This window comes from Branchiostoma belcheri, unplaced genomic scaffold, assembly GCF_001625305.1.
Source record: "Branchiostoma belcheri isolate BF01 breed outbred unplaced genomic scaffold, Haploidv18h27 scaffold1, whole genome shotgun sequence".
NCBI classification, from domain to species: Eukaryota; Metazoa; Chordata; class Leptocardii; order Amphioxiformes; family Branchiostomatidae; genus Branchiostoma; species Branchiostoma belcheri.
This window is the reverse complement of record NW_017802379.1, coordinates 8,466,118-8,485,116: the sequence shown is the minus strand read 5'-3', so window position 1 is coordinate 8,485,116 and position 18,999 is coordinate 8,466,118. Positions and strand designations below refer to the sequence as shown.

The window sequence follows — 18,999 nt, the reverse complement described above, 5'->3', positions numbered from 1 at the left end:
GAGAGACGCCGAACCAACCCACGAACTGCCGAGAGCCGCCGAAGCAGCTTACGAATTGCCGATAGCCGCCGAACCAGCTCACGAGTTGCCGAGATCCGCCGAACCAACTCACGAGTTGCCGAGAGCCGTCGAACCAACTCACGAGTTGCCGAGACCCGCCGAACCAGCTCACGAGTTGCCGAGACCCGCCGAACCAGCTCACGAGTTGCCGAGAGCCGCCGAACCAGCTCATGAGTTGCCGAGAGCCGCCGAACCAGCTCACGAGATGGGACCAAACTCTAGAATGGCCTATGAAGTTCAGGAACCTAGTTCACGTCGATTTTGGTCCAGAGGATGTCACCCACAAAATTAACCAACAAAGAGAGATCAACTCTGTATGTGCAACGGCAACTTTAATAGACACAGTGTACTTTCATAATGCCATTCGAAAACGGTACAAATACATTAGCTTTCAACTTTGCCACATTGTTCCTTATATGTAAACGCAATTAGTTAACCATTGTCTGCTAAGCTGTAACTTAGTTAAATGCACCCGCTCCTGGCATGGAGAGGTTAAGGCATCAATGATAGGCCATGGGGTTCATTATACAACATGTATAATATGTAGCAAACACAATTAGTTAACCCAAGTCCTGCTAACTTGTACGTTTAAGTTGGTGTTGTTAAATGCACCTCTTGCATGGGGAGGGTTAAGTAAGGCATCCATGATCGCAGCATTCATGACATTATGGAGTTAAGCCATATACATGTAAGGCCCCAACTTCTTTTTCAATAATTAGGGAGTGATTGTGTTATGACACATAGTCTGTTTTAGCAAGGCAGGTTTAAAAAGTCTCTTTTTTTAACTCCATGGTTTTAGGCATTTTAAAAATTAGCAGTTCAACCAATGAGAGAATCGCAATGAGTGGTTTGACCAATGAGAGAATTAGGCTACATGTCCATACATCTATTTGCATTTTCATGTTATCAGTTTGCATTTAGGATCGATCTATTTTAGGCATTTCAACAATCCTTTCTGTCCATAACAATTAGCAGTTCAGCCAATGAGAGAATGGCAATGAGTGGTTTGACTAATGAGAGAATGGCTGCATGTCCGTCAAATATTTGCATTTTCATGTTGTCAGCTTGCATTTAGGATCGGTCTATTCAAGGAGCTCTGATATACCATGATCCATTACTTAAGTATACCAACATTTCCAACAGTGCTAATTTAATGTTTCCGTGTACATGAAATTATACTGGCTCTTGGTTTTCTTTTCATAGTTCAAAGTCACGATCATATATAACAATTATGGTTATGAGTCAAATAATAAAACAACTGAACAGGTCAATACAGTTACTTGCCATCTCTGTAATAACTTATCATACCATCATGTTATTATTTGTTATCAATAATTTTGTAACAACCATTAAACAAATTTTGAATTACAGTTTCATAATCATTTGGCTTCAATATTTTTTCAAACACAACATAAAATCAATACATAATTACTATTATCATAATGATAGTCCTTTCAAATTGATATCATACATGGTCTTTGGTCCCTTTTAGCCTTTTTTATTCATTTACCAATTTGGGGTTACTTTTAGTCATTTCCAGTTCATCAGTCTCTTTTAATAGATAATAAATACTTTGACCACATACTAAAAATATACTCTCTTCTTGTGAACATCATATATATAAACATCAAGGTTTTGCATGTATATAGTGTCTATATATATAAATGGGTGTGATGATAAAGCTTTATCACTAACTTTAAAGATAGAGCGACATATACAAATACTATATACCATCACCTATTGCCACCGTCACAAACTTGCACAAAATTCACATTAGTTCTGTATAATGCTAAAATCTCTTTGCATTTTGTTTACTATTGCAGTAGTACAATACTTGTTTCAGACTAATAGAATGTAATATAAAAGTTTCTAAATGTAATTTTTTTACTAAAAGTTAGATTAGGTCCAAATAATAAAAGCATGTTCTGAAGTACATAATCTTGCACAGAATTCTAGACTTACTTTTGGATTGAGAAATGCTCCAGCCACCTTTTTTTGCATAGCCATCATGCTCAACAACATCAAGCATCACATTTTCAAATCAGTACCTTTTTTCTATGACGGTCTAAAAACTGACAGCTTTAATTTCAAAAATTCAAAATTTTTGCAATTTTGGAAACTATGAATTCAGGAATCTTTCAAAAGTTTTGGAAAGCTTTTTTCAAATACACCAGCTTTAGAGAAAAAAGCCTTCCATATCATTAACATTTAAAGGAAAATTGAAGTAAGCTATTTCCATGTTTTGTCAGTTTGTTTTCCCAGACATTCTTTTGTTAAAATGATAGAATTCTCCTTTAGTATACATTGAAGGCCTGCCTCAAATTGCTGTGAACATTACATGCACCACTTGTTTTTTTTCCATCCGTAAATTTTCATGGAAAGTCATGCAAAGTTAACATAACATGGACTAGACTGGTATCAGATATTAGGCTAGTATTGACACTCAAATGTTAGCAGCATGTCAGAGCCCAGATCTACACATGATTGTCATGATCGTTCTTTGCACGATGAAGGCATCTTCTCCATTTCTGTTTCTCTACGCTTCTGCAGTCACTTCTACACTTGGGCCATCATCAGTCTGAAAGAACAGGAAAAGTACATATTCATGTCAGTAACATTTCAAAAAGCAGCAATGAACTGAAAAGAGCTCAAATCTCATATTTCTGCCTTTTCTCGTCACAAAATAAGTCTTAAATCAAATTTAGAATTCTTTTACCCAAAACAATTAGAACTATATCAAGCTTCAAGCTACAATGTTGCACAATAGAATGCAAAAATCGTGAACAGGTCAAAAGGCATCAGTGACACATAAAATTGCTACATCTTAGCAGAATCAATATAATTTGGAAAAGAAGTAATAATTTTGTGGGTTACACAGCACGTAGTTGTTTTTTCTGTGTGCATTTTGCTGACAAAGCCCTTACATGTCATTAAGGGTAACTAAGGACAAACGCATCTGACAGCCTGGTCACATTTGGTGTAGGTTGACGTTGGATTTCCAAGCAGACTGGGACTGAACCAACAGCTGACAAAGACAACCTTTTCTGTACAAGACAACTTTAATTTTGTACAGCACAATTGTACCACTGTCCCAAAATGCTCTCAGTTTGAGATCATACAACAATTGTATGGCAAATGTGACCAGGCCTAAGTTGCTATTTATTATGATGAGGCCACACCGACTTAATTCTATGGAGGACATCCACACGCTCACTGATTTTTGTCTGTCCTCAAAAAAAAAAAAGATCACGTCCTCCGAGGCTCTGGCCTCAGCCTCTGGTCCTGGGTAAGTCCATGGTAGTTAGCGACAATATGGAGCCAGTGGTAACTCTGGAGAATGGCACCCAGGCTACCAAAGCTCCACGACTCAAGAACTCAGTACATACATACAGTGCCGAATCATAAACTCCACAAAACCCCAGCATGTCGCAATGTACTGAGTCAGACACAAATTCACAATTATATACCAGCTTTGTATTCCTGCGGTTTAGTAGCATTTTTATTTTTGGCCAGAATTTTTTTTATTCGCCCGCGCGCACTAGTTTGGGGGTTTTCAGAGGATGTCATCCATAAAATTAAGTCGGTGTGGCCTGACACTAGAGCATAAAGAAAAAGAGACAAGGACAATCTAAATACTGACATTATTAGCAGGCACCTCATACATGGGATTGTCAAATGAGGGAGGGACGTTGCTGGTCTTGTTCTTCTGAAGCAGTTCTAGGATCTTGCGTCTGAAATAACATTGAAAGTAAAGACTTTTAGTCAGTGATTCAATAATACTAGGGCCCAGAAAAAACACATGACATATCTTAATTAAACTGTCGCTAAAAATCGTTCTGTAATGCAGCCATGAAATTTTTTCCTGAAAATCAAATCACTAGATTGAATCAGATTTTAGCATAACTTTGAAAGGCACATTATTAGTTTATAGTTTAGGGCTAAGAACGCATTCATTTCTGTAAATTTCATCTTACATGCACAGTTATGTACTTGACAGGTATTGTAGAATAACAATTATAACAGTTCTGCTACATACTTGGTACTAGGATCCAAGACGATTGTAATATAACTTTGGTGGCTGACTTGAGCCCAATGATCTCATATAGTTGAAACTCACAATTTTACACTAAATCTCAATGCCATTCATGGTGAACAAAAACATAACAGTTTGCAATACAATTATTATCAAGTATCAAAAGTATTATAATCAAGTTTCATTGATGATATATTAAGATGAAATGGTAACATGATTATTAGTGATAATGATATATAAACCAACCTGTGCTGGTAGACAGAAACAGCAATAGACACCAATAGAAATATGGCTACTGCGATGCCAGCTGACTCAAGGGCAATGCCCCACTCTTTCTCATGGCTCTTCTCTGTAAATAAGCCATTTCACAGTTTCAACTGCACAATGTGTGAGGTCAATCTTGAAGGCCCCTAAGGCCATGTTGATTTGATTATATGGATGGCATCCTCTAGGAATCCCAAAACTGATGCGAGCGTGCGAATAAAAAATGTTTGGCAAAAAATAATAATATGGCTTTCATCATGAAATCTACGTGGTCATGAAGGTTTAACAAATGACACAGGGTATGGTTTGGCAAAAAATCTACTCTTCAAATTCATTTCTTTATCTTTTTGTCTTTTTCGTTTAAGGTTTGATTTTGGCATTCTACAACATTGATATTGTTTTCCAATATTATTTTGTGCAACTTACAGTATATTTTTGCTAATTTTGCAACTGTTTTGTACGATTAATAGTATGGTTGAAAACTTTTTTTTGGAAACGGCCAAAAATTCATACGCGCACGGATGTCATCCATATAATCAAATCAACATGGCCTTACCCACATGTGCAGATCAAACTGTGAATTAGCTTATAGATGGACTTACCTACAGATCAGTTGAAAGGTGGACAACCCAAGACATTATTATAATAAGAAATGATCCCAGATGTTAGATGGGAAGATGCTTTATGTACGTAAAGGTATAACCAAAAGGCAAGATTCAAAAGAGTACTACACTAAATATGTGGTAAAAAGTTGGCTTGTGCCACAATCTTTATATCAGACTGATGTAATACATTTCCATGAAAAAATTTCAACAAGATTGGTGAATGAATCAAGCAAGGTTCTTTATCCACAGAACCACTTGTTTAATAAGAGCTCTTTTTATTAAGCAATTGGATGTGAACACAGCAGAACTCTGCTCACTGATGGAGGATAGGGACGAGTGGAGAAGAAGAGCACATTGTCTCCTGTTTTGACATCTCTGAGGACCCACTCAAGGTTTAACAAGGTTGGGTAGTACGTTATAGTATAGTAGGCTTTTGAACCTATAATACATTGCACCTTTTGGTTATTCCTTTAACACAGCCTTTCTTACCTTAGGACCTTCTTGTAACCAATGCCAAGACCTCCCAAAGCCAGTAGAAAGACTATAGTTACACTCACGGCACGTATAGCCTCATTTACATACCCAGAGTGAGCGAGAGCTGTAGATGTAAAAAGGGGGCAGAACCACTATTGACACATCAGCAGGACTTTTATACTCCTGCATCTTTGCCATTAATGCAGACTTTGTTAAGTTGAACTTGGATGCAGTAATGGCAGAAGAGAAGAGTAGAACCATTTGTAGAACCCACATGTCAGGTTAGTTGTATTCTCAAAGCAAAAGTTAGGCTTGTTTTTGGCGACGTCTCAGGAAGGAGCCTAATGGCACAGTATTGTGTGCAATTTGCAACAATTCTAGGAATTGTACAGGAATTTTGTCCGCAGGAATGTCTCCCAGCTCTGTTTGTTGACATGCCCACATTCCTGGAAACCTTTGGGAAGACCTCTCTGCCCAGGATGCCCTACTTTCTGACACCCCAGGGCTCGTTCACTATACACTCAGGGGAGGAGTGCACTGTATCTATCTAGACTTAACAGGTACTGTAACAGTGTACCAAGACTTCCTCAAAATAATGAAATCATGGCAGTGCCATGCAAACAATAACCCTAAAACAAGCCTAATACCTCTGCTTGGAGAATGGTTAGTTGTAACCAGTCTTTTTCTCACCTCCATTTGTAAGCCACCACACCACCGACTCCCAGTAATGCTAGCACCACAAACAGGCCAACCCCCAGGGCAGTATTGTTACCGGAGCTCACACTACTGGCCTTCACCTGCGATTCTAACCAGGGGTAGGAGGGAGGGGGGAATATCAGTAGGGGAAAAGTGGGACACATTTCATGCATTATATGGAGGCCTGCATGCCTGTTTTGTAGAGCGTAATGTGTTTTGATTCCATGTACAGGGCTTGAAATACTAAGTGCATGTGCACCTTAGTGCACCCAAAATTGGAGCTGTGCACCCAATATTTTTGTAGATATTTTAATTTGTTGGCATCTACAGTGTCAGAAAAATATTATAAAATTTTTGTTGTACTACTTGCGTAAGATTTTGAAGTTAGCTCCCATTTCAGATTCAAGCTTAGAAGAGGAGAAGTAAGATATAGGTTTTGTTTTATATGGTCCACCAAAAAATTTTTTGTGCACCTAATATTTTAGGTTGGGTGCACCAGTGCACTGAAGGATGACCTTCTGACTGTCTCCCTCAACCTCGACACTGCGTGGGAGGCAGCCCAGGACAGAACCACCTGGAGATCCATATGCCGAGGCGCTACGCTCCCCATGGAAGCATGCGGCCTTGAGTGAGTGAGTGAGAGCACCAGTGCACCTATTGCCAAAAATGTATTTCGAGCCCTGAATGTATAGCTGCACCATTCAAACTTCACAGTGTAATCAACCATTTCAATATACATGTAATTGGCACCAGATTTAGTGTAAAGCACAGCTATAGCTAGCTACATGTAGCAATTGGTAGAGCACCGACAGTATATAGCATGCAGGCCCCCTTATATGAACAACTGTTTTCTGTATTTTGTACAAGAGACACATGCAGTGAATTACTTTAACTAGTGCATTCTAGTGTATTGTATCATAAGCAGTGATGTTCATTTAAGTTTACTTATTAGTCTTGTTGTTATCACAGCTATTGTTTGATATAATTGTAGTTGCAATCAAAGTATTCAATGATACATGTAATAAATAAATATACATATTATTAAGCAATGTTTACAATGTGACATGAATTTTACTTAAAAATTTAGCTGTCTATTGTGATCATTATGAACGTCAATCATAGAATAGTAAAAATGCTACAAGTATTATTTTTAATGCAAATATTTGTTATTACAACATATAGAAAATATCATTTAACATTATAGAGTATTGATTCAGAAGTTATTTACCGTAGTGTCTTTCCAACAGTTGCTAAGGCCACACCAATTTAATTTCATGGGTAACGGATTTTTCCAGAAAAGTAATGGAGCGGGCGGGCAAAAAAAATAAAAATAAAAACAGGCCCATCCTATTATGGCCCAAAATGGTACAATAAGAGCCATGAAGTCAATACACCAGGCTGGTTCAAAATTTAAACAATGAATTTTGAACTTTTAATGATACTACTGCATTGAAAGATGAAATAACTGTGACAACTAGGAAGAAAAGGACTGTTTTCAAGTGTTCAGGGCAAAATATGAGCATTTTGCAGTTGATTCTGAATTTTTTTTTCTTTGCAAATCAGAAAAAATGAAGCGGGCGAATCCGTTTACCAAGAAGTTAAATTGGTGTGGCCTAAGATTGAAATAATCATTTATACCCTTCTGGAAGGCAATTCTGTACTTACTTTCACACGTAGGGTAGGCGTTACTCCAGCGCGGTGTGCTGACTCGAGAGTTACCCATGAGACATGTCAGGTTCTTACTGCCCTTAAGGACATAGCCAGGGTCGCATGAGAAGGTCACAACAGAACCCACGCGGTAGTGGTGGGTTTTAGGGTCGTACGACCCATAGTGGAGAAACGCTGGGTCGTGGCAAAGCTGGATAGGAACCTCTATAGAAAAATGTTGAATATTTAAGGATTAATGACCCGCCCTGAGGTGAATATGGTGTGATAAAGCCTTGTCAGTTGCTATAACCACTGAATAAAGCCACCGAGTGAGTGCAGCGAACCCATGAGACATGTCAGGTTCTTACTGCGGGAACCTCTGTGGGAAAATGTCGAATGTTAACCTTGAATGCACTGAAGTGGTCATTTAGCTACAAATTCTATATTGGTGACGAGGTTAGGCAGTAGGTAATAAGGATTGAAACTACACTGCAATTATTGTTACATTTCAACAGTCTCATATTGGAGAGAATGACTGGACAATGACAAACGTAAGGAAGATATCCATCGAAAATCTAAAAATGAAACATTCTATATTGGGGCAAGACCATTTTAATGCACTTCCGCCTAATGCATAGCCCTAACATTTTATGCTTAAGATAAATCAACAAAATAAACAATGAATAGAAAATAATTTTGTAAAGAAAGAACATAAAATGGCAAATATATATTTTATTTTTGCATGCTATCCATTGATAAGTGGTCCCTGTCCTTGGTGCTGAAAGCCTTCAGTTAACAACAGTACTGAAATGTGTTCACTATGCAACAGGTATGGTGACTTTCATCACCTGTTACTACTCAACTCTGATTAAGGCAGCCTAACCAAGTTATCAAATCAACCAATCTAATATGTGTAATAACAAATGGTTACAAAATCAATCTCAAAATCCCTTCCCACCAAGTACTAGTAATTGAGACAAGCAGAACCCACAACACAGCCACCCAAAACAATACTTTTGTACCGGAAGTCATAACAGAAAACACAAAGCCTTAGCCTTGCATATTCTACAGCAGGTATAAACTTGACTGACCCTCACACGCTGGCATCTGGTGGTCCCACTTGGGCCTGGATCCCGGGCTACGTGTGCAGGTCAGAGTAGCCTCGCCGGCCAGCCTGTACCCGTCCTGACACGTGTACGACACAGAGGAACCCACGCTGAAGTCATCAGAGTCACGCTGGCCGTTCTCCGGAGTTCCTGGGTCCTCACAGTCTTTTACTGGGTTGGAGAAAAGAATGTGTGTTATGTAAAACAAGCTAGCCGACAATTAGAAAGAAATCATAGATTTTAGACTTCCAGGAAGTAATTGCAATCCTCAGCTTCCTGAATTTCCTCATGTTGGGCAGTTACTTCTGCTGATTTTGAAATCTGCAGACTCACCCCATTTCCTGTGTCTGGCTTTTTGACCTCCAGTCATTCTGCCTGTCAATCTTACCCCCACCTTCAAGTCGACCCCATTTTCTGTGCCTGACCTTTTGACCTGAAGTCAATTCCCCCCCCCCACAACTTCAAGTCCACTCCATTTCCTGTGTCTGACCTTTTGACCTTAAGTCATTCTGCCTGCCATTCTTCCCCCCATGTGTTGTCAACCTACAAACCCACAGACAAACCCACCCAAAACAATACTGTAACAGTACTGTAACTGTAGAAGTAATACATACAACCAACTGGAAAAGTAACATTTGCAAAGCAAATGCATAATGTTTACCTTCATGTATGGTCTGCTCTGTTAATTCTCACTCAAACATATTCATATATATGGTGACAGGAGTCTAAATCCCTCCTGCTATAAAATTGCAACATGATGTAACCATACACTAGTTACCATGGTGACAGACGTCTGGTTCAGGTCATTGACCTTATTTGTTTGGAGAAGAAGAAGAGGTAGAAACTGAGCAAAAACAATGTTTTCCTTCGTTAAACAAAATGACCCACCTAGCTCACATCTGGGTGTTGGGTAGTCCCACGTGGGTGGGTTCCCAGGCTTGCAGATGATAGTTTTCCGGCCCTCCAGTTGGTAGCCCCCGTTACAAGTGTAGATAACAGAGGAGCGAATGCTGAAGTCATCCCCCGATCTTCGGCCGTTCTCCACTGTCCCTGGGTCTGGGCAATGTTTCTTCTTTGCTTCTGCACATGAACATTTTAATATCATAAGGCCATGTTGATTTGATTTTATGGATGACATCCTCTGGGAACCCAAAAACTGATGCGCGCGTGCGAATAAAGAAAGTTTTGCAAAAAAAAAAAGTTGCTTTCATTATGAAATCTATGTGATCATAAAGGTTGAACAAATGATTATGGTATGGCGAATAATCTAGTCTTCAAATTCATTTCTTTACATTTTTGTCTTTTTTCATTTGAATTTGGCATTCTACGACATTGGTATCGTTTTTAAAGATTTTTTTTGCAACTTACTGTATACTTGCTCATTTTGCAACTGTTTTGTATGATCTATATTATGGTTGAAAACTTTTTTTTGGAAACGGCCTAAAATCCATGCGCGAGCGGATGTCATCCATATAATAAAATTAACATGGCCTAATGCTTAATAGTTGGAGACTCCCATAACATTGTATTGTTAGAAAATTGTTAGTACGAAAGAAGCTAGACAAAGTGGTCATACAGGAAATCACATTGTCAGTATAGAAAGTGGCTTGGTTCTAAGTGTTCCTAATCCACCCATAACAAACTCACCAAAATAAGTGATACTGAAGTTGCCATAGCTGTCAGTTGGCCCATGGTGGAAGTGAAGTAGAACCTGGCTGCCTGTACTGTACACATCTGCCACAGCAGGTGCAGTACTGCTGAAGTTTGCTAGGGGAGCTGCTGCAAGGTCCCCACCATCAAAGATGGCCAGGTATGCATCACTCTCTCTGAGTTGAAAGCTGTGTGTAAAGAATTTTTAAGAAATGAAAAATAATGATTTGATATTGATGTGTTTGGCATATTGCACTGAAACGTGCAATATTGTTTGCTAAAAAATAATGTTTATTCCTAGAATTTAAACTAAGACAATAGATTTACTTCCACATGAAGTATTAAAAATTTTATACTAATTTTTGTAAGACTATTTCAGTGGTGTATGGCATAAGAATGCAAAATCTACAAGTAAAATGTACTATTTTGGGGTAACATCTTTTCAATACATTTCTTAGTCCAATTCGAAGTCTTGACTTTCTATGCTTAAAGCAAATCTACAAACTAAATAATAGATAGAAAAATACGTTGTAAAGAAAGAACATAAAATGACAAACATATTTCAAGCTTTCCATTGAAAAAGGGTCCTGTCCTTGGTGCTGGACGCCTTCACATAGTAACAGTTACTGAAATGCCTTTACTTTACAGGGCTCAAAATACCACCTGAATATGCAGGTAAAATTGTACATGAGCAGGTATTTTTGAAGTTTACCTACACCTAACCTGCATTGGTCCATGTACAGTAGATTTTATATAAACATGTAGAGATATATGGAACTCTATACCACCAGTCTGATCCAAAGGCTAAATTCTGACTGATGCAGGTAAAACTCATCTGGTGCAGGCAATTTTTAAAGTTACCTCCACCAGTGCAGATATGTAGAAAAAAGGATTTTGAGCCCTAATATAGCAGTTATAATAGGTATCCATTGACAAGAGGTGTCTGTCCTTGGTGCTGAATGCCTTCACTTAACAACAGTTACTGAAATGCCTTGACTTTGCTAATACTAGTAATAGTTTTAACAATTTTTGTATCACCTGTTGAATGTGATGAGGACCCTGTAGCTGTCGTCCACATGTATCTGCCAGTAACAGTCTCTTATGCCAGTGTTTTCGTGGTCGGGTGTCGGAGACGCAATGGTTGCATTAGCAGCGGTCAAGTTTCCACCACACGGAGCTGTATTTGTGCAGATGTAAAATTTAGTTACCATAGTTATTTCCACATCCCAGGCAGATCAGGGACAGTTAGTTCAAAGGTCCCAGAATAGGTTATCTCATTTCCTGTCTCCAATTTCCTGCTACATGTAATACTAGTATATGCATGTTTTTGATGTGCTTCTAGGCATTCTTAGCTGGCTTTCTTTTTGTAACAGTAACTTTTTTCCTGACAACTAAAAGATCACGCTAGATTACATGCATGTCTGTTGCCTTATGGCATTACTTTTTTATAAGTCAACTTCAGTACTGGCTATTACAGTAAAATATAATTTGTCTTCATGAATTTTAGACATGTCAAAGTGTTGCTGCAGTTCCTCACCATAGCAGACAGGTGGAGCTGCATCCCAGCTCCTCTGACTGCCCTGCTGACAGGTAAGTGTTGCGTTGCCTAGCAACTGGTACCCCGCCTCACAGCGGTATGTCACAGACTGTCCCGCGGAGTAGAGGGCTTCAGCGGCAGTGCTGTTCCCATGGAGGATGGGCCCGGGGTTACGACAGAAAGTTTCTGGTATACCTACAATTATGAAAGATATACAGTCTGTAAATTCATTTATTTTTGTGGGATTTGGAAAGTAAGGTTTTTTGCTGAAATTTCATTTCATAGCACAAACAGTTAGTACACTAGGGCCACACCAATTTAATTTGTTGTTTCTCGGATTTGCCCTGTCCATTTTTTTTTAAATTTACAAAAAAAATTTTTTTTTTGTTCTAAATCAACTGCAAAATGCTCAATGGAAGACATATTTTGGCCCCAATGGTTGAAGAAAGTCCTTCTCTTCCTAGTTGTTAAAGCTTTTAGAAGTAACAATGCAATTTTGTTTCATTAAAAGTTCAAAACCATTCGTTACATCTACCAAGGAGCCATAGAGACATATTATAGAGACTTTTTTAGATATATTACCTACTTTCATATATCAGTGAGAAGCCTTCTCTTCCTGAGTCTGCGTTGGTGACAAGTCGTAGTATGACGTTGTTTGTCCTGCTTAGCCAACTAGCTGGGACATCACTACCAGTCAGGGTTCTCTCTGGCTGGTCATCTGGTCTGTCTGCATCATATACATCTGTGGGAAGGTGGTCTGGTGGTTAGGATTGTTGAAGAAACTAAAGGTTCTGGGTTCAAATCCCTAGCAGACTCCAATGTTGTGTACAGAGATTTTTGTTTACAATGCATGTTTCTGTAGTTATTTCGACATTCTTTACATTTTTTACTTTTTCTTTTGATTTTGGCATTCTATGACATTGGTATCCTTTGCAAACAGTTTTTTTGCCAACATACAGTTTATATTTTCTTATTTTGCAACTGTTTTGTACGATTTACAGTATCCGTTGAAATATGGTTGAAAATGCGTGGATGTCAGTAAAATAATCAAATCAAAATGGACAAATGAAAAAAACAAGAAATTCTTGAAAACTCTCTACATATACAAATAAGGTCTTCAAGTTCTTGTTCAAACTTTTTAAAATAATTTTATTTAAAAAATATGAAATAATTGAAGTACAAAGAAACATGAAAAACAAACTACATAAAAACCAAAGACACGTTCAGTCATGCTAAAAGAAAATGTAAGAATTAAGAATAACTAACATCAGTGTCAACTGAAAAAGTCTTAGCAAACCACAAAAACACTGATTCTTGGTTCAGATATATGTAGTTGAATGATATCAAATGTAACTTCTTGTTCAAACTTACAGAGGAAGTCATTTCCATCTTCCAGTGTGAAGTTTGTAAAGGTGAGTCGGAGTGAGGTGCCTTCAGGTGCAGACAGAGTCCAGGTGCAGGACAGGTTAGCTGCATACCAGCTGGGGTAGCCAGGTGACAGGATGACACCTGCGGTGGCATTGGTGATGTTCCCTCCACACGCAGCTGTGGAAAAATGAGGGTTAACACTTTCATGTCAGTGGTCGATATACTTTTTTCAGTTATCTACAATATTGCAGAAGATTCAATATTTTGTTCTGCAATTTGGAAATACTTTCTGCAAATACACAAGCCAAACCAATTTATAATAAATGCTTTTTTTACATCATACATAGCTTTGTAAATCTGTAGCATTACTGGAATTCTTTAAAGTTTAATCTATCACTCTATTTAATTTCAGACTTTGTAGATCCTTCTCCACAGAAAATTTATTATTTCCTGGTATATCTTCACGGGTCTTTCACTGCTGTCTCCCACTACATTACAGCTACTACAACTAAAATCATACCATACACAAATGTATAAGTTTAGTAATCACACCCACACATCATCCTTCCACACAACATAGTACTTATTAAATAAAAAGACACACCAAAAAACAGGTACTCAAGCAACGTGGATATGATTTTGGGAACGGTCAGACGTTTTAGGTAGCATCCACCATTACCTTTCGACAGTGACACTAAGAGACTACAGAAGAAATGCAGGTTTATAAACACGAACTATTGATTGATATGCAACTTAGCGAAGACAAATTTTTGGAAGTCCAAAAGGAAACAAAAGATAGACATTCAAGACAAGGATGATGCAAATTAGTGGAGAAGCTCCTGTTGTTTCCTTACCTCTGCATGTAGGTATGGGAGAATCCCAGGACCCAGCCTGACATGTGAGTGAGGAGTTCCCATACAGAGTGTACCCAGCATCACAGGTGTACTGTACTGTAGAACCTGGAACCAGGGCAGCTCCTACACGACTGGCATAGTCTGGGGTTCCAGGGTCTGGGCAGTCACCTGGGATAGGCTGAGCTGTGTGGGCAAATGTAAAAAAATATCTGTTACTGTATGAAAAACATGTTGATGATCTCATTCTCCATACATATATTACATGTACATATTACATTATAAGAACTTTATTGACACAACAAACTAAAGTACAGCAACTTTCGTAAGGTCTAAAACTAAATGTAGACATACAGACAAATACATGAGTACAACGAAATTAAGCTACGTATACAAAACAATAGATGAGTCAACTAATACTACTTGTTCTAAGGTCTAAACATTCTTTGATATATGTACCTATTTGTACACAGTAAGGGTTATAACCCTCTAGGATGAAATTAAATTCATCTATAGCATGAAATGTAACAAATTCTGTTGAGCAAGCGGAAAGGAGCTTGAACAGTTTTGTGTATTTATCGTTTTATAGTGGACAATCCATAATGTGCAGAATGTAAGCAAAACCCAAATTTTTCACCTCCTCGTTGCAGTGCTTTTGGTCAACGTTGCATCGGGCCTTTTGCCCGAAGCAGAGGATAATATCTTTTCTGACATTAATTTTTTTTCAAAACGTGGGATGTCAATCATGTCATCTTTCAAATTCAATATGATAATATGCATGGCCTTAAATAAAGGTGTTGCCGAATTGCTAAGCCAAAGAAATTATAGGTTTTGCACAAGCAGGTATGTCTCATCAAGCCATAATTCAGTAATACATTTTTCTTTGTCTGAAGCACATGATGATATTTTTCATGCCCTGTACCTAGATTTTACTTGGAAGTATTGTTTTGGGGTGGGAAATGACCTCTTTTTGTCACCCTGTACTAATTAGTCTGTACTCTGACAGGCCACCGTACATTACTAAACCATAATGATTTAATGTAACAAGGTTCAAGCACTGAGCTTACACCCATTACAATCCATCAACTCATTACTTTTGATTACTGAAATCTTCCCATTAGGCCATAGCAAGGAAATTTTATGGACAGGGCTCAAAATACTGGGTGCATGTGCACCTTAGTGCACCCAAAATTGGAGGTGTGCACCCAATTTGTTTCTTTGGGTGCACTGGTGCACCTAAATATTTTTGTAGGTATTTTTGTGCATATCAAATGTCTAATAGTACACAGGATATTCTTGGCATCCAAGTGTCAGAAAAAGAATAATTTTAAAAACAGTTGTTGTAGTACTTGTGTAAGATTTTGATGTTAGCTCCCATTTCAGATTCAAGCTTTAAGAAGAGGAGCAGTAACATCTTTAGTTTTGTTTTACATAGTGCACCCAAAAAAATTTGAGTGCACCTAATTTTTTAGGTTGGGTGCACCGGTGCACCTATTCCCAACAATGAATTTCAAGCCCTGGATGGATGTTATATAAACACACCCACAAAGCCTAAGGTTCCTTTCAATGATGAGAACAGGATTGTATTCAATTTGTATACGTTGGATGACTAGAAATGCCAAAGTCTAAAAAATAGAATTAAAAGAGGGGGACAGGAGCAGAGCAGACCATGAAATTGCAACATTATGTAACCCAACACCAGTCACCATGGTGACAGACGTCAACAAATCATGTCATTGGCCAGGTCAGAGGTTAGTGTTTGGAACAGAAGAGGAAGAAACTGAGTAAAACAATATGTTTTCCTTCGGTGAACAATATACTAGACAATCCCTATTCGAGTACCTACCGACGTACGACCCTAATTCTCTCAAGACGGAAACAGGAAACACAACATTTCCTTTCCTAGGCCTAATGAATTTGACCTTCATCACAGCAGCCCTACTCACCTCTGTAAGTAATATTGAATCCTCCGGTGCCATTAGTGGAATCCGATGAGAACCTCAAGTACAACTGATGGCCTGTGCTATTAATGACATCACCTGCACCCAACATGTGACCGCTGTAACGGCCAATCACAGCGCCCGGATCGATGATCGTTAACGTGTCTCCCTCATCTGCTGTCGAGAAGGCGTTCACGCTGAGGGTCAGAAAATGGCTGCTTGGCGCCGTGATGGCATAGTTACAGCTGGCGTTGTTGCCGTAGTCCCGTGGCCAATTGGGGGAGAGGATTTCACCCGAGAGTTCGCTGTAGTTTCCGCCGCAGTCTGCTTTAATAGGAACAAATCAAATCAAAACTAGAAGGCTAACATTTGCAAAGCAAATGCATAATGTTTACCTTTGCATATGGTCTGCTCTGTTAATTCTTACTCAAACACTGTGATTCACATATAAGATGTATGTTGACAGGAGTCTAAATCCCTCCTACTATAAAATTGCAACATGATGTAACCCAACACCAGTTACCATGGTGACAGACAGTCTGGTTCAGAGGTCAGTGTTTGGAATGGAAGGAGAGAAACCAGAGCAAAAACAATATATTTCCTTTGGTAAACATATTACAAACAGTTTAACTTTATCAACATGGCAGGCATATACTATATAACTGAATTGTGTTGACAATTACCTTTGCTAAGATGGTTATGTTTTTGGTAACATTTGTATGTATGTTTGGACATGGTTCAGCAGCATAACTGAAGAAGTTATTGTCATGTAATTTGGTACGTGTTTAGGTCTTGACCTATCAAAGAAATGATAAAATTTTGGATCCTCTGGCAGCTCTCCTTGGTACTGAATGTGCAGCAGAACTTCCACTTTTAGTATCTCATGGTCTGGACATGCTTGTCTCATTACAATACACTTTGTCTCATAATATTGTCTGTTAAAAATCGTGACTGTCATCATAGACCTTATACAACACTAATAGAATGCATAAAACTCAATGAAATAAGAACAGTTTCTTGCATAGATGAATATTGTTTAAAAAATCTCCATTTTTTCTTTTTGGGAATACTAACAAAAACAGTAAACAAGTGATTCTTTATAGACAGGGTACATGGGCTTTAATATATATATATAGATTTTGTAAGTTTTACATATGCATGGGCAAGTATTGACAATGACACAGCAGTTTAATAATGCATCTATTATTCATGCCTGTTCGTGTATCATTCCTAAGGCTTGGTAACCTATTCTGTAATCTCCAAGCAGATGTTTCAGTGGCTGCAAAACAGTATCAAATTGGCCAAACAGTTCAGTTACATGGCTAGCCAGTATCCAACACGCCACCCAACTTTGGGTGGCGTGTTGGATACTGGCTGGCCAATTTGATACTGTCTGGCCAATTTGATACTGTTTTGCAGCCACCGAAACATCTGCTTGGAGATTACCTATTCTGTACAACTACACGACATGCATGCTAGAAGTATAAGACAATTGCTATTGAAAATTTCAAGGAAGTACAGCTAAAATTCTATTGAAAGGGAAAGACAGTCATTAATTATGGATTGGAGTGATCTGCCTTCACTTTAAATCTGAAGACTGTTTTGTTAGAAAAAAATCAATGTCCATTAAAACATGTAATGCTAAGGCAATCACAAATGATTTCTATAGTAACAATCTTGCATTTAGCAATCTAACATTATAGTGTGAAAACATTACTGGTATGGATAATCTGTCCCCACTGGTTTTGTTTTTTGTTTCTTTTCATTTAATTGTGTCTCCTGCGTTATTAATAGACAACATATTCAACCTGCCTGGAAAATTAATTTGTCTGGCCATAGCACTTTACAGTACACATTCCCTTGGGAATTACTGAAAGGTGGATGTGAAAACAACATGTTTTTATTTCTTTAGCAGTTTCTCACACCCACCCATGTTATACAATTGGAGCTGGAGGGGCAAATTAAAATGAATTTTTGAAATACTTAGGATTCCTATCAAGACTTAGGAAAATGAATAGAAAACATTAATATCTCTGAGATTTCTGTTTTGGCTTGTTTGATCGGTTCTTGTCAGTTTCTAAAACATTATCTTCAAGATAGTTTTGAAGACTATTAAAAACCTTAAATATGCCTCAGCACCAAATATGCCAGAAGTGCTTATTAAGTAATTATGTCAATTGAAATCTGGTACGTTTTCGAGGCTAATTAAATTGAAATTGTTTTTAAGATCAATTTGGCAAGAGCTGGTTGAAAATCTGACATTGTTGCATTTTACATTACAGATCAACGACTGAGAAAATTGATTAAATCTGGCAAGTTTGGGATATTAATAGATAGGAAAAACATTGAAAATATTTGCATTGTCAACTCTCACGAGGTGTAACACTGATCACTAGGATGACATCATGCATACCGGATTCCATGTCAAACAAATGATACGGAAATGAAACGAAAGCTTTGTTTAATACAAATCACAATTTGTTGCTACACACGGAAGGCAACAGAATTGACTTGTAAGTATTACTTTAGTTTAAGAATAAGAAGAAATTGTGCGATTAGTATGATACGTAACGTAACGGATTGTGTAGCGGACGTTATAAATTCTCACCTGCGTATGACTCAACGGGTGGTGTTGGACTAACCGCCGGCACAGGTGTCTGTCCACCCGCCAAAACCACGGCATAACACAAAACTCCCGCCAAAAACTGCGCTCCCCGCATCGTCCCCAGACTTTGGACCCTCCCCACGTGCGTACGCCGGCCGATCGT

At 38.3% G+C, this 18,999-nt stretch overlaps 1 protein-coding gene across 1 annotated transcript; it reads right to left on the bottom strand.

Annotated features, from left to right (window-relative positions):
* Window positions 1-6: 6 nt before the first annotated feature.
* Window positions 7-18,969, bottom strand: LOC109466769 (CUB and sushi domain-containing protein 1-like). The gene is made up of 14 exons (XM_019764594.1): window positions 18,840-18,969; window positions 16,238-16,558; window positions 14,295-14,477; window positions 13,444-13,617; window positions 12,659-12,814; window positions 12,073-12,267; window positions 11,574-11,712; window positions 10,533-10,723; window positions 9,774-9,965; window positions 8,871-9,056; window positions 7,798-8,004; window positions 6,127-6,241; window positions 3,701-3,791; window positions 7-2,638 (listed from the first exon to the last, which is right to left on the bottom strand). The coding sequence occupies exons 1-14, from the start codon at window positions 18,949-18,951 to the stop codon at window positions 2,597-2,599; spliced, it is 2,304 nt and encodes a 767-aa protein (XP_019620153.1). The 5' UTR covers window positions 18,952-18,969; the 3' UTR covers window positions 7-2,596.
* Window positions 18,970-18,999: the final 30 nt, after the last annotated feature.